The following is a 24,240-nucleotide window of genomic DNA, read 5'->3' as shown; positions in this document are numbered from 1 at the left end:
CTGTATTTTTTGATATTCCGTTGCTGTCAATGCAAGTATATATTCTTATAACAATTTGACTATAATAGACGGGTAATTTGCATCCGAATACTATCTCTCTAATAGAGATGCTAAACTGCAACCAATTAAAGAACAATTGACCTCTTCAGAAATTTTCTCAAGTATTTGCTTAAAGCGTTTTCTCACAAAGTTAGTGCAAACAAAAGCAAAGATATTCAACTAAATAATCAGCTCTTATCACGAATTTCAGAGATGGCGTCTGAACCCCGTCGTCAGTAGCAAAAATGATGATTTCACATACAAAGCTCCATACTCCATTAACAAGCAATGAATCCTCTAACCTATCTACCATAAACACTATCACATAACAAGGTGAATCGATTTCAAATCCTGATAAGAGTAACTCCGAGAGGTGGATCTCAATTTCTCCATGAACATGAAAATTGCAACAGAACCGTATGTTCTCTGAGATTCCTACAGCTTTTCCAGTGGAAAACAATACCACAATTCTCAGGCAAAACAAAGACACAGTTAGAGTGGCAAGACACTTAGGATAGTCATTCAATTCCCGTGTTATCTCAGGCAAAACATTTTCAAGGAAAACAAAAGCAGAGTGTTGAAAAACTTTTAAAATAGCGTGTGGATAAGTAACAAACAGAAACCACCACAAAAATACCTGTGGTCCCATTCACCTAGACACCATGACAGGACAAGCTTTACCACTGAACAGTGGCTTCAACTAATGGGTTGTCTCAGAACAAAGCTCACAGCTCAGCTAGAAAGCTTTTTAGATCTCCCTGAGCATGTTTGTGGGAGTAAATTTGTAGGTGCACATGTTAGGACTGAAGGCAATGAACTTTTTTTTTGAAATGGCTAAGGGCACTGAACTTGAGCCTCAACAAAGAAAAGAAATGAACAAGTAACAAACACCATTGGTTCACACTGGTTTTTGATAAATAAAAATTCATCTGCAGTACACAGCTGGCTCTCAGGGACACGCTATAGAAAACGATTCAAGAAAATGATCAAAATAGAATCAGCAAACATCACAAGCAAATGAACACAAATTAGACATTACCTCCATGAGTTATGGTCAATAAAGCCAACAAGTCAAAGACACAGTTAGAGGTGGCAAGACACTTATGATATAGATGCAATGTTAGATTATAATGCATTTGAAATTAAACCATGGCAACTGAATGATAACAGTAGATAAAAAACCACCCAAAAAACCCAAAAAAAAAAATACATATGAAAGCAGGAAGGGAACTACCGTATCTACCTGAACAACTAAAGAAAACATCATCGAGCACTAAGCAGCACAAGTGTGTAACTAGATTGTTCCCAACAACATCAGCATCTATACCAGTCTTTTAAATTTAATAAAATAATATCCTAGTTTCACAAAATTTTAGACAAGAACAGGAAACCTTCTCATAAAAAAATACTAAAAAAAGGTTCATGCTAGGTTGTTCATTTGGTTATGCTACTCTCAAAGAAAACCACATATGAACAGACCTCCAAGGAAAACTAAACAGAGCCACTCTTGACAGAAAACCACCCAATATTCAATTACTAGTAATAAAAAGAGCCTAATAGTTAAGCAAGAAACTAAAGCTGATAAGTAGAAGAAAAAGGAGAGGAATAGTGTCTTCTTTCTCAATGTCACAATAATCTTGTGCATTGATGCATCAAATGCAACGAAAAAACATCCTTATAAGATAGGCAAGGAGTGTAAACAAGAAAATCTTCCCCTTCTACGCTGAGGGAAAAAGAACTTCTTGCCGTCACAGAGAATCAGCTGATTCTATAATCTAAAAGATTCAATCCTTGCTATGCGTCTGACCTTGAGCACTAAGACCTCTTCTTAGCCATACACTCTCAGCCTACCGGGTATAAGGATGGTAACGACCACCACCACTACCTCCATATCCTCCCCTACTGCCATAGAATGTTACACCACTTCCTCCATAACCACCACCAAGTCCACTGTCATAGCCGCCGCCATAGCTTCCAGCAGCAGCACCACTACCATATCCTCCATATCCTTCACCCGCACCACCATAACCCCCTAAATCATATCCCCTACCAAAACTCCCACTGTATCTGCTTGAGTAGCCTATAGAAGATTCTCCCCTATAAGCTCCTAGACCTGTCCCACCATATCCATCACCAAATTCACTTCCACTGTACCCACCATAACCATCTGGCCTACCACCATACACCCCCCCTCCGGACCTATACGTACTAGCACCATAACCACCACCACCATAACCACCATAAGTGTCCCCGAACCCACCACCATAAGCCGGCCTAGGATCATTATAATGTTTAGGCGGAGGTGGGTTCGAGGCTTTCTTTGGTTCTGCCTTCTTGATCTCCACCTACACAAAATGAAAACATTAACCTAGAAGTGTGAGACTTCTACTATCTAAGACTCGCTAAAAGAAGGAAGCTACAAAGAAACACTAGTGAACCCCCACAAGCTACTAATGCTCACTATCTACCCCTACCTCCAACACCACTCCCTGAAGAAATTATAGCTTTGCATGTCAATGAAGCAATGCAGATAAGATTAAACTCCAATAACGAAAATTTTTAAGCAAGGTAAATTTTTGGTTTTTAGATACTCTCATCCAAAATACACTCACCTGAGTCCCAGCAAACTCGACCTTGTTCCCTTTTGCTAAGAGATCATCTATTGCTTGCTCCGACTCAAATGTGATAAACCCAAAACCTCGAGACCTACTTGTGGAATGGTCTCGCATGATTTGGTGCTCCTTGACCTCTCCAAATTCTGCAAAGAATTCCTTGAACTCACCTGAGCCATTAAACGAATGTTAAATATACATGATTTGGAGGGGAAAAAAGACAAAATTCAACAAAAAAAATTTATCAACCACCTTCGTTTACAGTTGTAGGAATTCCACCGACAAAGATCTTTTTTGTCCTAAAATCCTTGGTCCCTACAGCTCCTTTAGGAATAGTTCTTTTGATCTCTACCTAAAATATTCCCAAAACCAATGCCACTTACAACGAGATGAAGGACTATAACTAGGCAGTAAAACTCTATACACAAGAGTACCAAAAAAGTGGGAACCTTACTTGCTTGTCCTTAATGACGTGTACATCCTGAATGACTTTATCAACCACAGATGGATCAGCATAGGTCACAAACCCAAACCCTCGCGGTTGCCCGGTTCGCCGGTCCTTCATGATGACTGAATCCGTAATCTCACCATATTTTTCAAAATGCTTAGTAAATTGGGCTGGAAAACAACGCCAAAAAACCCAAAATAGGAGATCGATCAAAACCCTAAAATCGATTCAGAAACAAAGTGTGTAGGGAAACCGTACTAACCTGATGTAGTTTCTTTGGCTAAACCTCCTATGAAGATTTTTCTGTAAACAAACAAACGAACAACTAAATAAACGAAGATAACGACAAAAGGGCACGCGAAAAAAAAGAGAAATAGAAGCAGAGAGGGGAAATGGAGAAGGACTTGCCCTGGGCTAGCTCCGTTGCCTGTGTGAGGATGAGATTTTTCATCTTCCATGAGGCGGTTAGCCTGTTGGGCATGGTTCTGGACTTCAGGGTTGGGCTTTGGATCCATGGCTAACGACTCGGGAGATTTTTGTGTGGCTTTTTGAAAGGAACCAACGGCTGGAGGGTTTACTTTAAACAGGGAGAGGAATCCACAGGGAGGAGAAAAAGACCTAACCTAACCCGCACAATAAATGAGCGAGTTAGGATATTCAGACTCACCTAGTTGTCTTCTAACTCGAGCGTATCTACTCAGATTCGGGAAGGACAGGTTGCGGGTTGGATTCGTTCACTTTTTTAACTCACCCCAAGTCTAGTTAATGAAACCCATGACCCTCGATCCAACCACTTCTCTACTTAGTTAAATCAGTCCATTTTAGTGTTTAAACATTGGATGGGAAAGACAGGGCTCATTAGTCAGGCACTCATCATCTTATCCTGTTCGTGGGCCATTCATAGTGAAGACTGAAGATGGTCTTCCTAAGAGTACATGGGGTTGCCGTTATAACGCCATTGCTTAATTTCTTTCTCCTGTCGTCTCCCTGCGACGAGACTTTTTTGTGGAAATGGATCACACTCCGCTCTTCACCACTCATTCATCTCGTCGTCCACCGCCGCAGCAAATCCACACCAGACGAAAAAATAAATAAATAAAGCTCACTTCTTTCCTTATAAACGCGCAAAAAAATGGCAAAAGAAGCCTTCTTTTCTTCTTCTGCTTTTGCCAGAGAAGAATCTCTCTCGCTTCCTCTCTTTCTCATGGACGAAAATCCACCATAGATTCTCTTCACCACCGTCTCCTCTCCGTCCTTCTTTAACTTTGTTAGGAGTTTTTGTCAATCTGTTTTCTTTATCTCCAATATGACTCATTCGTCCTGTTTTTCAAGGAGTACTGGAGCGGGGCTTGCTCTGGGGCCTTTTCTTCTTCAGAATCCTTACCTATTCCTTCGCAATGTTGCGTCTAAAAGAGAGATACCCTTTTGCAGCAGACTGCAGATTCCGTCGAGGCTCGTTCAACTTTCGAGTTACGGTCGCAGGAGGATTCTACTGCCTTGTGCTGCTTTATCTTCTTTTGCAGACGCGGGGGGTGAAGCGGGAGGGGAGAAATTACTGGAAAATGAGACGAAATCCGACGACAAGACCGACGAATTGCCTCAGATGGCCAAGGCGTTTAATATCTCTTCTAGAACGGCTTCGGCGATATCGCTCTGTATTGCTTTCGCGGCTTTGACTCTTCCGTTTTTCATGAAGTCCTTAGCATTGGGATTAGGACTCAAGAGAAACATCCTCTGTTATGTCACACTGCTGTTCGGTTTTTACATGGCATGGAATATTGGAGCCAATGATGTAGCTAATGCAATGGGAACTTCGGTTGGGTCCGGTGCACTTACTATCCGTCAAGCGGTTTTGACGGCGGCAGTGTTGGAGTTCTCCGGGGCGCTTTTGATGGGGACCCATGTCACCAGTACAATGCAGAAGGGGATTTTGGTTTCAAATGTCTTCCAGGGGAAGGATTCTCTGCTCTTTGCCGGCTTACTGTCTTCGCTGGCCGCTGCTGGGACTTGGCTGCAGGTAAATTTCATAGAAAAAACCGAGCGCTTTCTAGAGGGTGGTGTTATTGGAAATTGTCAGCAATTTGAAAATTTTAAAACATTAGTAAAATTAACTTGGAAATTTCTCTCTGGTGTTCTTCTCTGTGTCACGTACTCCATTATTTCTTCATTGCCGAGTTATTGCCAGTTGCTTGTTATTTCTAGGTACTTGGTTTATTGCTTACCAATGTTTATCTGTCACGGACACGGACATGCAAGCAGGTGCTGTAAAAACTTTAGTAAAATTAACTTAGAACTGTCTGTCTGGTTTTCTTCTGTCTCACACACTTCAATATGTTTTCGTTGCCGACTTATTGTCATTTGCTAGTTATTTGTGGTACTGGCTCAATTGCGTACCCAATTTTTTATCTGCCATAGACAGAGAAGAGTTGCAGAGGAAAAATAGAATTTATGAAAGTCTCTATGCCCATTTGGAAATGTTTATCTTTAAGCTTTGGTTTTGGCTCTTGATAGATGGTTATTCATATTGATGAAATAGTACTTGATTACCTGAAGTTTGTTGAAGTAATAAGCTTCAAACGCTAGGAATATTTTGAGATTTGAAGCTCTGTGATTTTTATCTTAATCCAAAGCTTCAATAACTTTTGATGGAAGGCTCAACGACCAGAATGGTCACTCTGCAACATTGGTTGTAGAGGTTCTTCAAATGCAATTATAGTTGTTCATTTTTTGTTTTTTTTTCCAGTGTTCTCATCATCTATCATCTGCATACTGCTGGAAATTGGTGCTCACATGCACTCTTGTTTACTGACTTCTCTGGGCGTTTTATTGTTTATTATGTTTCTGTAAAGCTCTGTGAGCTTCCTGTAATTTATTTTTTGGAGAATCTACAAGTATCTTTGAAAAGTTTGCTCATTTGCTCCTGTATTCAGGTGGCGTCTTATTATGGGTGGCCTGTTTCCACCACACACTGCATAGTAGGAGCAATGGTTGGATTTGGTCTAATCCATGGGGGCATTGGTGCTGTCTTTTGGAGTTCGCTGGCTAGAGTGATTTCCTCATGGGTCATTTCCCCAGCAATAGGAGCTGCTGTCTCGTTTCTTGTTTACAAAGGCATTCGACGGGTATGCTTTAGTCCTACAATATTGAAGTAGTTAAACTATCAAACTTGCTCTGATGCTTCAATTCTCGCTTGGATGGGATCATCCAGGTTGAACAGATTTATCCATAGCAAAGTTCATCATATCTCAAGAAACCGAATAGATCCATAATGTAGTAGCAGTTTTACTTTTCTTCTTTACTAACCCTTGATTGCTAATGGGATCTACTTTTCATCTTCTTTTAGTTTGTGTACAGTGCTCCAAATCCTGGACAGGCGGCTGCTGCTGCTGCTCCTATTGCTGTCTTTATAGGCGTGTCTGGCATCTCCTTTGCTGCATTCCCCCTCAGTAAGATCCTTCCCATAGCCCTACTGCAATCCTTAGCATGTGGGACTGCTGGGGCATTCATAGTTAGCAGAGTAATCAACAAACAGCTTGGAGACCTCCTGACATCTGAAACAGAGAAACCTGAACCAAAAGATAGCCCTTCCACACCACCTAAAAGCATCGGACTCCTAGCTGATTTTGCAGGTCCAACTGGAACTCAGCTCAAGATTGTTTACGGTGTCTTTGGATACATGCAGGTTCTTTCTGCTTGCTTTATGTCATTTGCACATGGTGGAAATGATGTCTCAAATGCTATCGGCCCTCTGGCAGCAGCTCTCTCAATTCTTCAAGGCAGCTCTTGGGGTGGTGAAATTGTGATCCCCACTGATGTTCTAGCGTGGGGTGGGTTTGGTATAGTTGCAGGGTTGACAATGTGGGGGTACAGGGTGATTGCTACCATCGGGAAGAAGATAACAGAGCTGACTCCAACAAGGGGCTTTGCTGCAGAGTTTGCAGCTGCATCAGTGGTCATGGTGGCATCCAAGCTAGGCCTACCCATTTCTGCAACCCACACACTTGTAGGGGCTGTCATGGGAGTAGGGTTCGCCAGAGGCCTTAACAGTGTGAGAACTGAGACAGTCAAGGAGATTGTAGCTTCATGGGTGGTTACGATTCCGGTTGGTGCATTTTTGGCTGCTTTGTACACATTTATCTTGACAAAGCTATTGGGTTGTTTTCTTTGACTTTTTGGGTTATGGGATATGAGAATTCTCTCTTTTTTATCGATTCTTGAAAAAAGGTTTCATGTGTCCATTTGTCTGGAGCTCTAATGGGTTTGCTTGATGTTTACTAGTAGGAAGAGAGGATTGATTTTCACTTTGTTGCATGCAAGGAAACAAAAGTACCTCACGTAATTGATTATGCAACCAAGGGCCTGCTCTTTCGTATTGTATGACTTCAACAAATGTTTAATTCTGTACATTGTTCTATGGTCGCGATTTTCTAAAGTAAGGGCACTGTAACACATGTACTGCCTTCTTAAAACAAGAAAACAGCTGTTATGAGTAGCTTTCATGGTTGCTACAGAGCTTCCCTGTGCAATAACTTTGATTGACTTGAGTGCAAGAGAAATTGCGTTTGAATACCACTTCTCTGATAATCTTTTTAAGGCATCAAGAAGGTCCTTTCTCGCACCTCTCCTGCTGTAGCATATTCAGACAGAACCCTGTGGATTATAGCCTATTTCTGGGACCCTTTTTGTGTAACGTAAATCAAATAGACAAAGGAATGCTCCTCTTCTTGATTAACGGAAAATATTGTAAACAAAAGGAGTATTATGTTTTTAAGCCAACAGACAAAGAAAGTACAATACAAGCAAGTGATGTTTAAGAATTTTCCAACAGATTCTCCAAATACAAGTTCAAGATGTATCTCCCTGTACTCTGTACATCAAGTCTCTTCTCACTTGGCTCATATTTTCCCTTCCTCAGTTGGTACCGGTGAATCACAGCTGAAACTGTGTAAGCTTGACCTTCTATAGTGACGCTCTCTCCACACTGCATATTCTGGCAGAAATAATAAGAAAGTAAGGGTAAGTACTGTCTCTTTCTACAACAGAAAATTATATGTTCAGAAGAAGAAAAAAAAAACTGGTATCATGACAAACCAGTCTTACAAGCCGATAGTCTGCCTTTCCCACTCACATTCAATGTCAATAAAAACTAGTGGATCAATGGGAGGTTAAAAGAATTAAGGTCTACTAGATGGAAATAAATTGTTAGTCCATCTATTTCCAATATTACCAGCAATGCTCATTTGAGTTGAAACCCCCTTTTTTTTTTTGGTGGTGGTGAAGGATGCATTTCTTCTCTTCTCCCACCTCATTCCACTACAAGGAAGGACAGCTAAAAGTAAAACTTCATAAAGGGAAGAGCTCATCACTACCATTCAGAGGTCTAGCAGGGATTTTTAATAGAAAAAAAAAAAAAGAGAGCAAATAAGAGTTCAACTGACCCATGTAGTGGCTTCGAAGCTACGCAAGAGTATTTTAACTAGTCAAATGCCCAGGATGTACCAATATCAATATATCAGTAGCGATAATGCCTATTTCTTTAAAAAAATTCTGCACAAATTTCTGGAATTGCTCTCTTAATTCGGCTTAACTGCTCTAAAAGCAAGTCACTTTATGGTTTGCAAATGAAGCCAAATTCAACTAAGTGAGTTGTGGTAATCTTAAATTACCCGGGAGCTTCATGACTAATAATGAGATGTTTTGCAAGCACTTATACTAAATGTTTCTCTTTAAGCAATTCCCATGATAATATCCTGAAGATAATTATCCTTCTGAACAAGCACAGGGATAGCTAAAACTGAACATAAAAAACACTGCACTTGACTAAATATAACAATAGTAGAAAACCCAAAAGAATTAAATTGATGTTACCAGCACAAAACAGGTTTTGAACCTTGAGTAGCATTAGAACAGAAACAAAGCAAACACCTAAAGTGAAAAATAAACCACAAACTGGATATAGTTCTCAACTGTTCAGTATTAGACATTGAGGTGATAATAGACCTACAAAATGAGCATCAGCTACATTTGCAGCTTAATGTAAAACACGCACTGGCCACCATATTGAAAAATGAAAAATGTGAGACGTGCAGGTAAACGGTTCCTTTCGTTTGCCTGCTTCAGAGCTCTCTAACAATAATTCCAACAAACATGAAGCAAAAATTTGAAATTTATGATTGACTGTGCACTTAAATTAACCAAGCCTACAGCCATAACAAAAAACGCTCATTTTTCAGCTTACAGAGGGGAAACAACGAATGCCTAGGTTCTTGGGAGGTGGAGTAATTTCAATGACTTTGTAAGGGTGATGTTCTCGATCCTTCTCCTTTTTTCTGCAGAAAATTTGAAGACCTTTCGACTGCAATTAACGTTCAAAAACCAAAACAATCAATGACCCAAATGTGTTTGCCACAATTCGCAACTATACGAAAAAAAGGAAGGATGAAAAAAACGAGAGAATCGAAATAAACCTTCATCAAGAAGTGGTTTCCGCACCTTCTGAAATACCACAGCACTCGATGCCATCGCCATTTTTCACTCTCAATAAGTTTCAAATCCGTTCTCCCCGTTCTCTACGCACAAGAGAAGGCAACAGAAAGCAGAAGAAAGAAAATACTCGAGATTTTGTACCCTTCGTCTGCCCCAGTTATACAATCAGCAAATGACAACCAAGTAGTGGCGTTTTCGGATTTGCAGACAACCGATGATGTAATTGTGGCTGAAGAAAGTATGAGAGCTCAGAGATATTTCAGTTGCCTACGGTTGGATGGATGTTAACCACAGGAAACCCTCTGCAATTTCAATTTTCAGACGAAGGATTTAGGAAATTAAAAAAAAAAAAAACCATTTTTCTGATAGTTATTAGATCCCCAGTTGAACAGCTTGGAATTTAATTTGCAGAAGAATATTGTTTTGATTTGTAGTCCAACCAATGAAGTGCTTAGGGTTTCTAGCAATCTTATCTCAATAAAAATCAAGACTTTGACCACTCACACCTGCCTCTAGACTTTTGTTATTTCATACAATATATATATTTTTATTTTTGCATAAATTATAAGCTAAAATAAATTTATTTTCATCATATTTGATGAGACACCAAGAAAACAGGAAATAGCAGGGAAAAAAAAAAAGAATTTTGATGTTCTTGTGGCCATAGAGAAGATCCCTTTGATTTGCTAAATTTAAGTCCATTAGGTTTAGCTTTCTTTCCTTGGCTTAATCTCAAAATTACGTCCTCATTGGCGTATTACCATGCTACCCGATTAGCCCGTATTATTTTATCCGGAACAAGACTGACCCGGGGAATATCAAGACAGGAACGGGACAGCTCTCCCTCTCTATCTTGATTCTTGCTTCTTCCTTGCTTTGCTCGCTTCTGACTTTCCCTTTCGTCCACATTCGCCGTCTGGAAACCCCCATTAGATTATCGGACTGGAGAAAAAAAAAAAAAAAAGGCGGGGGGAAGCTGGAGTTATTTTTTTCATTGTTCAGATCTGGTCTAGAAAAGCTCAAGCTCGCCTCAGCTTTTCTCTCCGATCTCTCCAGGATCGCGCGCCTGTAATTTCGGTGATCCGTTCTGGGTTTCCTTCTTTTTCTCTGTTTCGGCCCTTCTTTCTTTGTTATTTATGGCGGCTTGGGGCCTGCGGAGTGAGTCTTGAGCTGTTTTGGGTGTGGTTCTTGCTTCAGGCTCGTCTTCTTTTGGAAAATCTTCGGGGGTATGCGGAGGGGTTGTGATTTTTGGGTACCCAGTCTGGGGAATTGATCCAAGGCGTTGCTCTCAGGTGTTTTTGAGTGATTTGGTGATGGCTACCGCGACCGCTTCGGCTTCCAAATGTGGTTGTGGACAATTGAGTTATACTGCGTGCTCGGCGCCGAATTGCGCGGTGGAATCTCTTACCATCTCTTCGGTTCCACCAGAGTCGCCTGTTCCCACCGCGAAGAGTTATTTTTTTAGTTCTGCTGCTCCTCACCCTACTAAAGATGGTGTATTGGTTTCGGATCATGGTTCCATGGTTCTTGACCATCGGGCCCGTCAAAAGAAGCTCGCGAATGGCCTGGCTGTTCGAGATCCGAACCAAGCCTCCAGTGCTTCCCAGTCAGCCGAATCGGGTGAAAATGCTTCAACAAAAACTGCAAATGCACGCTCTCTTAAGCACGCCTTGGCGGATGACTCTGGGTCTTCGGAGATCGATTCGCCTTTTGACGATCCTGTGAAAACTTGCGCTAAGAACCCTGCCGCTACTGCTCGGACCCAAGATTTCAGTTGTAAAGAAGATCGCTCAATTCCTCCATCTCCCAGCAGTCACTACCAAAGCTCCTCCAGTAGTTATTGTACTGGAAACCAATATCCCGAATCCAAGGACAGTTTCGTTGCTAGTGAGGCCAGTGATCGGACTGGCAGCATTGAAAAATCTTGTGGAAGCGCAAAAAATAGTGATGCACCGGGAGATTTTGTAGAGAGTACAAAAAGTAGTGTTTGCGGTGGTAGTACCAGTAGTGATGTCAGTGACGAGAGCAGCTTGAGCTACTTGAGCAGCAGCGTGAGCAAACCTCACAAAGCTAACGATTATGGATGGGAAGCGATCCAGGCTGTAAAATCGCGGGATGGGACCCTTGGTCTAAACCATTTTAGGCTATTTAAGAGATTGGGAAGTGGGGATATTGGGAGTGTGTATTTATCGGAGCTTAGCGGGACAAGGAGTTATTTTGCGATGAAGGTGATGGATAAGACTGCTTTGGCAAGCCGGAAAAAGCTGTTGAGAGCTCAGACAGAGCGGGAGATTCTGCAGAGTCTGGATCATCCATTTCTCCCCACTTTATACAGCCACTTTGAGACTGATAAGTTTTCATGTTTGGTGATGGAGTTCTGTCCTGGTGGGGATCTCCATGCACTTCGACAGAGGCAACCAGGGAAGCATTTTCCTGAGCATGCAGCAAGGTATGATACAAAAAACATGGTCACTGGGGAAGACTTGCTAAACGTTGATTTGATGGGTCACTGACTCTGCTGTTATACTATTGATTCGATCTGATATCTGTTTTCTGGATTTACTGTATTCTTTGATTAAATATGGTGAATGTAAAACTGGAAGGGAGAAAATTTGAGAGTCACTAGTAGGAGTGGCATCAGTTCCAACTTGGCTTAGTTCAGTTTTTACTTGAGCTCGGCTCAAACTCAAACTTGAAATAAGGTTTGTTAAGTATAACAAAGATTTTCCAAGCTCGGCTTGTTAGCTCATTAGCCGACTTGTTAGCATAGATTTTTTTTTTTTATGAAAATACCCTCTACTCTAATTGCTCTTGTTAATTCCCTCAACAGTTTCTCTTATTTACCTCAAAGACTATCAATTGTTCAGCCCTTTTGGGTCCATCAACATCTAATGTTGTTGTTTGCCAATAGATTAGACACTATTGGTGGAGGTGTTTGCTCTTTCTTTTAGGTCTATAAAGTTTGTTATTATACATTAGTATGCTCTATTGCCACGTCTTAGACTCCTCTGTGATAGCTTGCAGTTCAATAATACTAAGTTCATCACAATATAAGCTCGAACATATACAAGTTCAAGCTTGGCTCGGCTCAATGCCACCCCTAGTCACCATGATATGATAAGCTGGACATTATAACAATGATATCCTGCAACTTGATTCATGTAGGCAACAAGGACTAACCAACTCAATGTTGCCTTATATGGGCCACGACTCAAAAATTGCATGAGGACCATGGCTGACCTAGAGATTTATCATGTTAACAGCCTTAACATCTTGGATACATACGTGAAGGCTATTAGATTCAATAGAATTGGCTGCGGTTTGACTTTTTTATGGCACCACCTTCAACCGAAAAATGTGCATTTCCCTGTCTAAGGTTTAGAATATGTATGTTTTCTTTACATTCTGCCACTACTAAAGTTTCTCCTTTGGATAAGGAGGTACTCACCTTTCACCCGCTTGAATAAGGAGGAATTATCTTCGCTGACCTCCCTAATCTATTTCTGTTCTTCTATCTTATCCTTGATACTTTGCTACTCAGACAAGACTTCTTCTCTATTGTTCTGGTGATGACAGACATAGGCCCTGTTTGCAGTAAAATTGTGAGGTTACTTAACTTGCAGGGAAGAAGCTGATAACCTAAGAAAGTGAAGTCCTTCTGTAAGGCATTGAATTTTAATTACCTTTATTTGGGTACAGTTACTCCAAAATGATGTAACTTGACATTATCTAGTCATTCTTCCCAAGCTTTAATAATTAAGTACCACCTTTTGTAATTTTCTCTGACCCTTGGGGTGGCCACAATGGACAATAATTCATATAAGGAAACAAGGCTTGTAGGATATTAATGTCTATGCAGTATACTCCAATGTGAATAAGAAAAATACTAAGTTGTAGGCTTGTTATATCTTTAGTTTGTATGTATTAGTGACACAAAATTAAATATTGACTAACAAATATCAGTTTATACTAGTCAATATTTAATTTTGTGTCGCCCCTCCTCTAGTCTTGCAATCTCAAACAAACAAAACGCCAAAAAAAAATATATAATTTTGTGTTGTTGGGTAAACTCATCTTGTTTCAAGTGGAGTAAGCATATAAAGTTGACATAACATACTGGATGCTACATACATTTTGTATTTGCTGATTGTATTTGTTGGTGCATATAAGATGTGTTACCGGCACAAATTTGTATGCAGTGTGTCCCATGATCTACATGGCAGCAGGGCCAACCAACTACTTAAGATATTTCTTTTTTCACCATTCAGTCTCTACCGTCAACTTCCACAATTTGGCATGATAGGCCTGACAGAAATCCTTCAGACATGATTAAGGCTCCAAAAATTTCATTAACCCTCTTCATGTTCTTACAAAGAAAAAAAAAATGCAACTTATGAAGCCGAGGGTCAGGGTATTAATTTGTGCTTAGGATTATGGCCCCTGTAGTTCGGTGGTGGCTGATTAGAGCAATGGCTCAATCACATGTTTCATTGCCAGCTGTACGATGAGGCTAACTGCATGTGAAGAATCAATTAGAAGCTAAAATACAGTAAGCTCTTTGAATTCGGTTGTAGTAATCTCCTTGTCTGTGGAACAGGTTTTATGTAGCAGAGGTTCTCCTTGCTTTGGAGTACTTACACATGCTTGGGATCATCTATCGAGACCTTAAACCAGAGAATGTCTTGGTAAGGGATGATGGGCACATCATGCTCTCAGATTTTGACCTCTCTCTAAGATGTGCAGTCTCCCCAACTTTGGTGAGATCTTCAAACTCAGAGATAGACCCTTCAAAGAGGAACTCCAGGTATTGTGCTCAGCCGGCATGCATGGAGCCCACCTGTGCAATTCAGCCATCATGCATCCAACCCAGTTGTTTTGCGCCTCGGTTTTTGTCCAGCAAATCCAAGAAAGAGAAGAAAGCCAAAGCTAAGACGGAAGTTTGCACCCAGGTGAGCCCGCTTCCAGAGCTTATGGCTGAGCCAACTAATGCCCGATCAATGTCCTTTGTGGGTACCCATGAATACCTGGCCCCTGAGATCATCAAAGGAGAGGGCCATGGAAGTGCTGTTGATTGGTGGACTTTTGGGATCTTCCTGTATGAGCTTCTGTATGGTAAAACACCTTTCAAGGGGTCAGGCAACCGTGCCACCTTGTTTAATGTAGTGGGTCAGCCTCTAAAGTTCCCCGAGTCGCCTACTGTAAGTTTTGCAGCAAGAGACTTGATCAGAGGTTTACTTGTTAAGGAGCCACAAAATCGGCTTGCATACAGGCGTGGGGCCACTGAAATTAAGCAGCACCCGTTTTTCCAAAGTGTGAACTGGGCACTTATCAGGTGCACAAATCCACCAGAAATCCCTAAGCCATTTGAAAATGACTTTGCAGCAAGAAGGGTCCCAGCTGCAACCACAAGTGAGAAGAAAGTGCCTGGAGTGGACGTAAAACCCTCAGGTAATTATTTGGATATTGATTTCTTTTGATGCTCGTAGATGTCACTCGTTTGTGCTTGAAGAATTTGTTGTTCCTGGTGGGAGAATTTGTCTCTGAGGGGTTTGTGTAAAGCTGCTCATTCTTTCTATTTGAGAAGTCCGGTTGAAAGGCGCACGCAATTGAAGAATGCAGTTGCTGGCCATTCTTTGTCGTCATAAATTGCTGTTTGTTGTGAATATGACCTACTACCTGTGACGACATTAGTCCAAAAGATTATTTATATCATTAGCAATTTACTTTATGGTTCAGCATTCTTATTTAGACTTTAATTTTCGTTTTACCAAAACACACCAGGCTTGTCTTGGGCAAATGCTGCGGTCAGACTCAAATGCATTTGGCATTGGCTGCTTTTGAACAATTATCACCTAAAATGCCTTGTGATTATGGGTACAATATGGATGAATTTTAATCCTAGCAGCCATCCGACACTTTGAAATACTTCTGGGGGCATGTAGGAAGATGATGAATGGTAAACCAGTTAAGAAGACGAAGCAGCGGATGAAATTTGGGATAGCTCCGTTATCATTACTCTAAAAAATTCTGGAAAAAGGCAATTTTAAGGGCTCTTTCATAGGCCCGTGTCAACGAGTACATCTTTCATGCAAGTGAAAAAAAAAAAAAAAGACTGGACAGAGGCTAGTGATGTCATAACAGGAAAGTCTTTATCGGCGTGCCGTGTCAATGTTAAAGAAAAGGAATTGATTCAATGAGGGTGATTAATGGTGCTGGGAGACAAGCATACAAATGCCCAACTTGCATGTCCCCTCTTCTGCCTAGCCATTACTATTATTTGCATTTCGGTTCCATTTCCTCGTCAATCTTTACCCGAGGTTATTTTACTGTCGTGCGAAGCGAGGTCATTCATCCTCTGCTGCAAACTGATGTAAGGAGAGGCCTGAGAAAGTATAAAGTGGGTAATAACTACGTTGCTTTTTGACTACCATATGGCAGGTAGTCAAAAAGCATCGGCTGCTCTCTCTGTTTTTAACCTGCCGAACTGCAAAAAGGCAAAATAACAGCGTTGGTCCATGCTCCGATCCTCCTCACTTGCCCCTATGGTTCATGATGATTTCAAGATCTGTTGTTCAAATGGTGATTCCCCACTGCAAGGGGGCCTTTAATGGAATTGGCTGGGAGTTGCCACCTGCTGTTCCACAATAGCAGCAGATCCCAGCTCTTATTTCTGGAAGTAATCCCTATTGGTTAATCAGAAAAGAACGCAGAGAATTTTAATAATAATGGAAAACTGGTCACAAATGGCTCTTTTTATCTAGTGTCCTGTGCCGATTCTGCCTTAATAATTTTAATGTGCCAAGAGCATGAACTAGTACAGATCTGTGGCCGCCAGAGAATGAGAGGAAAGGAAAAGAAAAGAGCATTAATCAATTTAGGTGAATGACCCCACAGAGTACTAGTAATAGATGGTATTCCCTAGTTCTACGATGATGATTTCTGTTACAAGTCAAACAGCAACCTCTTCTTCTAAAACAAAATGTTCAGAAAAACAAAAACTACAAAAGCAAAACTTCCAAACTTGGTTATCACTGCAAGGGGGCAACCGCTCAGAGAGCAACATTTAAAGCCAGCTCTGTAACCGCTCCAATCTCTTTAAAAGGGCAATTAAGCTATCGAGCATCACCAACTACCGGAGCAGGAAGAACCACTCCTCCAACTTCAAAGCCCCAAGAAAGGGGGCCACCAGCCATGCTAGAGAGATTATATGAGGTTTTGCTTTCTGCTTTAGAAAGCAGCACCAGATTACCACATCTTCCTCGCACCACCGAGGGGAGTGGCATTAGAACCAGAAATTAAACTCTTGTTGCCAAAACCTTGTCCTCTTGAACGGAAATTTCCATGGTGCCCTGCCAAATCCAGCAACACAAGACATCCATAAGCATATCAATATTTTCAATACAGAATCTACCAGGTCGTTCAGAATGTAAATAGTAAAGACAATCTTATGCTATAATCAAAATGATTTTACAATTGGGTAAGATAATGACTCATGAAAGTTAGCGCATTTAAGGCCTCAGAGATAATAAGCAAACAGTCGGATCTGGGGAAATTAATAAATTTTGTGACATAATAATCGATAAGTAGAATGCCAAATAACTCACCTCCCCCTCCACCAAATCGTCCCAGACCAGCTAGAGAGGGGTTAACTGGTTGGCCTGCTTCTTGTAGGATCTTGATGAGATCCTTGGCAAACCTTCCATTTGCATGTGTAAAGAAGGTGAATGCAGTTCCCCGTGCACCAGCTCGCCCTGTTCTTCCAATTCTATGAATGTAGTCCTCGAGGCTTCCGGGGAAATCATAATTAATGACACATTTTATATCTTTCACATCTGCCACATAAACCACGATAGTTAACAACACATGCAAATTTGTTAATATAAAACCTAACGAGGAGAAAATGCAACTGCCCTTATCCCTGCACCATTTGTCTTACTAGTATTTCCTAATCTAATATAAATCACACATTCAACAAGCAAATGTGCCCACCTTTTGCAGGGATAAGGACCAGCACCATAAACCCTCTTTTAACCCCGATATACGCGTCTCTGAGTCAACTGGGCTGCCACAAGAACCAGCTCCACACCAATGGATGGGCGGCAATAACATCCAAAAGAGAACTTTTGGCCTGATAGTGAAACTTTAACAAGAGCACTTCAGAGAGAAGAGAGCTCACGTTCACCCAAAGGCAGATAAATCTAGATTCAAAATAACCTAGAGGAATCACTGTAACAGAACCCAAGTAACCTAAAGCTGCCTCTCACTATCCACATGAAAAAGAGCATCCATCCTGTACAAGATGTTCTTTAACTAGGTTGAAACATCATCCAGATCCCAAAACTACTAGTACCTTATCCATCCACAAATTTAGAGCCATTTTTCCAAATGAAAAATGAATAAAGAAACATGCCAGATGAATAATGGATCACTGCAGAGAGAGAGAAGAGAGAGAGAGAGAGAGGGCAACACTTGGAAATGGATAAGTAGAAACAAGGAGAAACGTTCTATCACTTGCCTAATCATCCTTTTCTTTTAGGGAACTGAAATTGCTAAAAGCAAGGGCAGCCAAAAGGTTTCAAGTACTCCATAACCAGCATAGGCATATTTTCTTTCCTCTCTATGCTTAAAAAGTACAAAATGGTCTCCTCATGACCATTTCAAGTGTGTCTGAATCTTCCAGTATTACTAGGCCCAATTAATGCCTGCTTCAGAAAAGAGGTGTAGATATGAAGACAGCCCTTGTGCCAGCAAAATTTGAGAATTAATCATTATGTGGCAGAGCAACACCTAGTGGAAAAGCAGGTTCTCCAGGTCTAGCCCTTAGGTGTAAAGGGCACTTCTAGTGACACTAGAATACATTTCATATCCATTTTGTCCTCTGAACAAAGGGCAGGCTTCAAGAATGAGGTCTAGATGCCAAGCCACTTAACCAGACAGAAAAAATAACCCAACAACAACAACAAACTTCCAGAAGAAAGATCCATATCACTCTGCCACCCATAAATTCACATACTGGAAAACTGGCCAGCAGCCCAACGACCCATAAAGCACTCGACAAAGATTTTTTTTCCCCCAAGATCCCACAATATAAATTGGTCCTACCAAGACCACGGGCAGCCACATCAGTGGCAGTCATAATAAGACTTCTGCCACTTTTGAATTCAGCCAAGACCCAGTCCCTCTCTCCTTGGCTTTTATCACCATGGATAGACAGGGCAGGCCAACCATCCATTCTGAGCTGTCGTGTAATCTGATCACACCCTTTCTTTGTTTCCAAAAATATAAGGATCCGGCTCCCACCCATAAGTTCTGTCAACAATTTGATCAGCCTGTTGGATCACAATGAAGATTTGTTTATCAACAAAAACAAAAAAAGAAGAAGAAAAAGCACCTTGCAGGATACAATGATGTACACCTGTGACACTTACTAGCATGGGTAATAAACTCTCATAAAGTGTAATTTGTTCTTTGAAACCACTTTAAACAGAAAATTTTACTGAACAAGATCTCAAATAACTTACAAAATCCTAACCTTTTATAAGGCTATGATAAAAGAGAATCTAGCAACACCATGATTGTTGATTGGAAGCTTGATCATATGATATTATCCTAGTTGATATCATTCAATTTCCAACAGCAGTATTTTCCATGCAAGATATTGTACATAAAAAAAGTTCCTCATTAATTTCATCGAAGGTTTTACTTTTTTTTAATGAAAAGTCAACTAAGAAATTTAAAACTAAAGAATATTGGTGATATCCATCTGTCTAACCATATTAGTAGAACTGCTTTAACCCACCGTTGATACTTTTCACTCTCTTGAATAACTTCAACAATTTGATTAATTGACCGGTTGGCTTTCAGGTCTGAGGATCCAATGATTACCTACAATGACAACACAAAATTCAGTTTAGCTAACATTTAGAAATTCAAGAAAGAGTACCACAATTGGAGTGTCAAAGACTACCAGAAACACTGCCCTCAAAAAACATCAAAACAATTACAAATAGAATTTAACCAAATGGCCATTGCTCATCATACAGATAAGAACTAGCTACAAGTAGCCTCTCAGTAATAGAAATGAACTTCTTTGAGAAATTCCAACTCTTAAAGGCCACATGAATGGATAAACACTTTAAATAAGTGAAAAATGAAAAATCCAAGAGCTTCATTCTCATTTTCTTTCAGAACCACTGTAACTTTAGGATCACATTTTCTTTCAGGTATTGCCTTCATAATGTTGGCTGTCATGACTAGCAGCTATGTATTGTTCCTATGAAATGTAATCTATGGTCTTTGAGGTTTAGAAAACAGAAAATTGTCCCAAGCGATGATATGAATGGAGGCAAATAAAGCATTAATAGGTGAAGGAGTATGATTATTTCTTTTTTTAATACAAAACACAGTAACAGAGGAACAGGAATGACAGGCAGAGAGATCTAGGTGCCCTTAATTTTCTGCTCTAGTGTTACGTATCCATACCTCAACAAACTCAGAACCATAGTTTCAGAAAAAGAAAACCTCAATACAACTATTTTCAGGAAACAAAGGAAAGCAAAGAATAGCAGGCTTTCTTATTCTACTATTTAAAATTAATGAGCCCAGTTGGGTAAGGCTTTTCTTTTATTTTTATTGCTGTTTACAAGTAGTGATCAACGTAACAGTAACATTGGTATACACCAATGACTAACACACAACTGTTCTGGAAATCATGTTTCATGGGGGCATATGTGAAAAATGGTGTGGTTCAGAACAGTCATATAGAACTTTGTCCGTCAAGGATCTGAGGGTTCAAATCCTTATTCATAGATTTGATCATTCAACTACAGAGAGATAGTTAGCATCTCAGTCCAACTTTTTTTCTTTTTCTTTTTTAAAAACCATCTATTTCCCTTGTTTTGAAAATTGCAACCAGGCAAAGAGAGGTTTCCTATTTGAGGATACAATAACTCGATTTTTAGCAATCACAATGAGCTACAAACTAATTTCAAGCCGAATTTGCCCTACATTAGCCTCTCAATTGAAGTCTTGCAATTACTGAATCCTGATCAAATTAACAGAGAGCACATCTCAGTCCACTTATGAACTCACCGTGAACACAGTAATATTATTGTGAATCATAAAAGGCAAAACCAACAGAAAACTCAGGCACACATACAAAAACACACCTTATATGGATCACGTAAAAATTGCCTAGCCAAAGCCTCCACCTCTCGTGGCCATGTAGCACTCCAATATAATGTCTGCCTGTCTGGTCGAATCTGAAACAGGAGAAGCCATGTAGTGTTCAAAATCAGATAAGTCTGTCTATCGCTTTTCAGATGGTTAAGAAAAGATTATGAGAATTTTTATTTTTAAAAGCCTAAAAATATCTAAACCAAACCTGAGATATAATTTTCCGAATCTGAGGTTCAAATCCCATGTCCAACATACGATCCGCTTCATCCAATACGAGATATGTTACCCTCCGAAAGTTAGTGTGATGCATTTCCAGCATATCAATTAGACGGCCAGGTGTCGCAATCACAATTTCAACTCCTGATGAAAGTAGACACGTGCAAACATAATCTCACTAAGAATGCATTACAATAAAAAGTGCTATTATTCTTTAGAACAACTATGCCTCTCCTAACCACAATAAGAACAGAATAGTAGTGATATCAATAACAGCAACAACGACGCAAAACATTTATAACAACAATGACAAAATCTTCTTTATGGGTTGGGACTTTTGCTTCAACAACCACATGAGGAAGTGTCTACTGTAAAGTCTTGGGTTCAAGTCTCACCATGCATGGGTGCAGTACATGCATGTTTATCAGCATTTCAACAAGAAAAGATAAACCTTCAAAAATAACAATCACAACAGCAATAATGAACCTTTTCGAAGATCACGAATTTGTGGACCCTTTGGTGCACCACCATAGATGCAGGTACTCTTGACATTAGATTGAGAGCCAAACTTTGCAGCTTCTTCCTGAATCTGAACAGCCAATTCCCTGGTAGGTGCTAAGACAAGCACAATAGGACCCTCACCTTGAGCTGAGAAGTATAATTAAAAAAAGTAAATTAGCAATCCAAGAATCTGTAAAAGGATAATATCAGATACATCTTTGGCCATAACAAAGAGAAGAACATATCAACACTGTTTTTACTAACAATGCAAGATACTAACCTAATCGAGGCTGTGCATTGACATGGACCAGCGCCGGCAGAAGATACGCCAATGTTTTCCCTGAACCAGTCTCAGCAATGCCAATTAGATCCCTACCCTTCAAAGCCATTGGCCAGCCTTGTGACTGAATAGGTGTTGGTTCAATAAAACCACATTTTCTTATCGCCTGGAGGCAGTACTCTGTCAAAGCAGATAAAGTGAATCAGCTAGAACAAAATGCACAACAATTTATTAACTGAAAGAAATTTAACTAGTCCCACCTAATTTTTTCATTCATCATCAAGTAAAGTGCATACTAGGAAGACCATCAAGATAATGTCACTAGAACAAAATTTAAGTTTCTTTTCTTCTCAACATGGCAACAACATTTGAAAGTCTATCAGTAAGAAAGAAATTCCTATAAAAGAAAAATGGAAATAAAACACTTTAAATAGATAGTTTTGTTCTTCTATCTTTTCCTTTTCCCACAGCTCTGTCTAACTATGTTAGGGTGGCTACATGAGTGATTCTATATCCTGATTATAAATTTGCTAGCTCAATTGTTAGGTAGACCTTTTCAAGTATCCACAGTTACTTTTTCTTTCTGGTCAATCGACCAAAATTGACACAACCCTTCCAACTGGAGCATTACCAGTTCTCCATGAACATGTTCAAATCTAGTTTACTGTCACCAATACTCCTAAATATACAATAGCACACCACTACTTGCTTCCTCTCTCCTTGTTTGCTCAGTCAATTTCGAAAAGTAGCAAATGAATCAGCTGTCATTTGTAGTAGAGTTCAACTACTTGACCCGTTAATTCAACTTAAAGCTTCTTGATGAAGCAGATAGTAAAATCATGCCAGCTGAAGTTACCATAATCTCAGAAAGCAGCCACATGCCAAGTTCCAGAATCAAATCTACATACTTATTTTGTCTCTTAAAATCCTATACTTCAATTTATCGGATCTCAGCCCTGAATTATTCTTCCTACTAAAGCATAAAATCGGAGATTCCGCCCTGAAATGATCCAGACAAGAAGCTGACAAACTAACTACATTCGATTTACTTTAAAGGAGATAGTCCAAAAGAGTCTTAAAGTGTCTTGAATGTCATTTTCAAATTCCCCAGAAGTCAGACATACCAATAATTCTACCCACTTCAGAGCAATCATAAAAATAGATCACTTATCACTGCAACCTAAAAAAAAGGAACAATTAAGATTCAAACCATTTTACCAATGAAATGGTAGAGATTTCCTTTTACAAGCCTAAGCAGAAAGAGATAATACCGGGGAAGTTAGCCTCCGTAAAAATTTTGATAGGCTTTGGAACATCATGCCCTTCGACCCGAATTTGTCGACTCATTCTGTAACGAGCGACCTCTTCATCTGACATGGCCTGAACAGCTAGACTTTCCACATAGAAATTCTTCTCAAACGGGATCAGATTCTCGAAGCAATCCCTCGCAAGCTGAACATTGTTCAACTCTGATCTTTGAGGCCTGCCACTATCCCTCCCGCTTCTTCCTCCACCGCGGCCCCCACCAAAGCCCCTCCCGCCTCCGCGACCGCCGTCAAAAGCACCCCTGCCCCCGTGCCCAATACCATTCCCTCGATCAAACCCTCTACCACCAACCCCACTCCGTCCTCCCCCCTCCTTTCCGCGCCCCCCACGTGAACCTCCATCAAAATCCCTCCTCCCACGATCACCATTTGCGACTCTAGCGCCACCTCTTCCCCCTTCGAGCCCGGCATCGAAACCGCCTCCGGCGGTGAATTTTGGGCGACCATTCAAACCACCGGCGCTTGGGACAGGCGGTGCAGGACCGGATCCGCGGCCGCCTCTTCCGAAGGTAAATGGTACAGGCCTGGAAGCACCAAAAGGTGGCAGAGGACCAACAAAATTAGGACCAGATGCGCCGCCGCCCAGGGGACCTCCAGCAGGCGGCAGTTGTAGAGGAGGGTATACCAGGTCACTGAATCAACAAGAAAAAGAACAAAACTAAACTTCCACTAAACATGAAGGAGAGCAAGGAAATTAAGAAAAGAAAAACAAAAGGCACCTTCTTCTTTCGCGGTAGGAATTGGGGTCTCCGTATCTGACGTCGAAACGATTGTTCATCCTGGCCTTGGTCTGTGAAACGGAGATGCAATACTTTACTGCAGGATTCACTAAAAATTAGAGAAGTCACGGTGAAGGGAAGCAAGAGACAGAAGAGTGTGAAATATAGGGCTGGTTCCGGCGGGAGAGCGTGGAGCTACGCCCTATAAATTTCAAGTCGGTGACTCGGAATCGCCCTCCCGGTGCTTTTTTGAAGATTGTTTCTGGTCGAAAAACCTAATTTCACTTTTTCCAGACTCTTTATTTGTTACCTACAGGATACGCATCTGGTTATGAGTCAACCACGTATTGTAGAGGGACTCTAAAAATTAAATCCATACATCGACCTCGATATGTATCATGTATCAGATTATAACATCATGTTTCAAGATTTATGT

The 24,240-nt window shown here is 40.6% G+C and overlaps 5 protein-coding genes across 6 annotated transcripts; 2 read left to right on the top strand and 3 right to left on the bottom strand.

Moving 5' to 3' along the window:
* Window positions 1-1,546: 1,546 nt before the first annotated feature.
* LOC137954556 (heterogeneous nuclear ribonucleoprotein 1-like) lies at window positions 1,547-3,656 on the bottom strand. The gene is made up of 6 exons (XM_068801677.1): window positions 3,508-3,656; window positions 3,362-3,402; window positions 3,106-3,269; window positions 2,904-3,003; window positions 2,652-2,821; window positions 1,547-2,384 (listed from the first exon to the last, which is right to left on the bottom strand). Exons 1-6 carry the CDS (start codon window positions 3,612-3,614, stop codon window positions 1,887-1,889), a joined length of 1,080 nt encoding a protein of 359 aa, XP_068657778.1. The 5' UTR covers window positions 3,615-3,656; the 3' UTR covers window positions 1,547-1,886.
* A 749-nt stretch (window positions 3,657-4,405) lies between these two features.
* On the top strand, window positions 4,406-7,576 carry LOC137949949 (inorganic phosphate transporter 2-1, chloroplastic-like). Its single transcript, XM_068796226.1, has 3 exons — window positions 4,406-5,116; window positions 6,030-6,221; window positions 6,443-7,576. The coding sequence occupies exons 1-3, from the start codon at window positions 4,406-4,408 to the stop codon at window positions 7,265-7,267; spliced, it is 1,728 nt and encodes a 575-aa protein (XP_068652327.1). The 3' UTR covers window positions 7,268-7,576.
* A 244-nt stretch (window positions 7,577-7,820) lies between these two features.
* Window positions 7,821-10,025, bottom strand: LOC137954572 (uncharacterized). Of its 2 annotated transcripts, none has more exons than XM_068801678.1 (3): window positions 9,592-10,025; window positions 9,338-9,454; window positions 7,821-8,089 (listed from the first exon to the last, which is right to left on the bottom strand). In XM_068801678.1, exons 1-3 carry the CDS (start codon window positions 9,625-9,627, stop codon window positions 7,910-7,912), a joined length of 333 nt encoding a protein of 110 aa, XP_068657779.1. In that variant the 5' UTR covers window positions 9,628-10,025; the 3' UTR covers window positions 7,821-7,909. The 2 variants fall into 2 exon arrangements, with proteins under 2 accessions (XP_068657779.1, XP_068657780.1); XM_068801679.1 differs by having other exon boundaries at window positions 9,567-10,022.
* Window positions 10,026-10,403: 378 nt separating this feature from the next.
* Window positions 10,404-15,411, top strand: LOC137954530 (serine/threonine-protein kinase D6PK-like). The gene is made up of 2 exons (XM_068801673.1): window positions 10,404-12,034; window positions 14,183-15,411. The coding sequence occupies exons 1-2, from the start codon at window positions 10,899-10,901 to the stop codon at window positions 15,060-15,062; spliced, it is 2,016 nt and encodes a 671-aa protein (XP_068657774.1). The 5' UTR covers window positions 10,404-10,898; the 3' UTR covers window positions 15,063-15,411.
* A 956-nt stretch (window positions 15,412-16,367) lies between these two features.
* On the bottom strand, window positions 16,368-24,097 carry LOC137954541 (DEAD-box ATP-dependent RNA helicase 20-like). The gene is made up of 10 exons (XM_068801674.1): window positions 23,805-24,097; window positions 23,032-23,717; window positions 21,761-21,940; window positions 21,466-21,627; window positions 20,969-21,123; window positions 20,754-20,846; window positions 19,385-19,470; window positions 18,688-18,914; window positions 17,190-17,417; window positions 16,368-16,934 (listed from the first exon to the last, which is right to left on the bottom strand). Exons 1-10 carry the CDS (start codon window positions 23,861-23,863, stop codon window positions 16,831-16,833), a joined length of 1,980 nt encoding a protein of 659 aa, XP_068657775.1. The 5' UTR covers window positions 23,864-24,097; the 3' UTR covers window positions 16,368-16,830.
* Window positions 24,098-24,240: the final 143 nt, after the last annotated feature.

Source organism: Aristolochia californica, unplaced genomic scaffold, assembly GCF_029961685.1.
Source record: "Aristolochia californica isolate CCGP_79_NKW_82.1479 unplaced genomic scaffold, dmAriCali1.0.hap1 SCAF_1, whole genome shotgun sequence".
Taxonomy (NCBI): Eukaryota; Viridiplantae; Streptophyta; class Magnoliopsida; order Piperales; family Aristolochiaceae; genus Aristolochia; species Aristolochia californica.
The sequence above is the reverse complement of the archived record's forward strand: the minus strand, read 5'-3'. Positions and strand labels throughout refer to the sequence as shown.

Excerpts from the sequence above, each read along its gene's own strand:
- LOC137954556 (XM_068801677.1), bottom strand. The coding sequence starts at position 3,614 with ATGGATCCAAAGCCCAACCCTGAAGTCCAGAACCATGCCCAACAGGCT. Across the intron at positions 3,004-3,105 it reads ACGTCATTAAGGACAAGCAA|GTAGAGATCAAAAGAACTAT; the intron begins GTAAGGTTCCCA and ends GGAATATTTTAG. Across the intron at positions 2,385-2,651 it reads TCGAGTTTGCTGGGACTCAG|GTGGAGATCAAGAAGGCAGA; the intron begins GTGAGTGTATTT and ends CATTTTGTGTAG.
- LOC137949949 (XM_068796226.1), top strand. The coding sequence starts at position 4,406 with ATGACTCATTCGTCCTGTTTTTCAAGGAGTACTGGAGCGGGGCTTGCT. Across the intron at positions 5,117-6,029 it reads CTGCTGGGACTTGGCTGCAG|GTGGCGTCTTATTATGGGTG; the intron begins GTAAATTTCATA and ends TCCTGTATTCAG. Across the intron at positions 6,222-6,442 it reads TTTACAAAGGCATTCGACGG|TTTGTGTACAGTGCTCCAAA; the intron begins GTATGCTTTAGT and ends ATCTTCTTTTAG.
- LOC137954572 (XM_068801678.1), bottom strand. The coding sequence starts at position 9,627 with ATGGCGATGGCATCGAGTGCTGTGGTATTTCAGAAG. Across the intron at positions 9,455-9,591 it reads GTGCTGTGGTATTTCAGAAG|TCGAAAGGTCTTCAAATTTT; the intron begins GTGCGGAAACCA and ends CGTTAATTGCAG. Across the intron at positions 8,090-9,337 it reads GCATTCGTTGTTTCCCCTCT|AATATGCAGTGTGGAGAGAG; the intron begins GTAAGCTGAAAA and ends TATTTCTGCCAG.
- LOC137954530 (XM_068801673.1), top strand. The coding sequence starts at position 10,899 with ATGGCTACCGCGACCGCTTCGGCTTCCAAATGTGGTTGTGGACAATTG. Across the intron at positions 12,035-14,182 it reads TTTCCTGAGCATGCAGCAAG|GTTTTATGTAGCAGAGGTTC; the intron begins GTATGATACAAA and ends TCTGTGGAACAG.
- LOC137954541 (XM_068801674.1), bottom strand. The coding sequence starts at position 23,863 with ATGAACAATCGTTTCGACGTCAGATACGGAGACCCCAATTCCTACCGC. Across the intron at positions 21,628-21,760 it reads CAATGCACAGCCTCGATTAG|CTCAAGGTGAGGGTCCTATT; the intron begins GTTAGTATCTTG and ends TATACTTCTCAG. Across the intron at positions 19,471-20,753 it reads TTTTACGTGATCCATATAAG|GTAATCATTGGATCCTCAGA; the intron begins GTGTGTTTTTGT and ends TTGTCATTGTAG.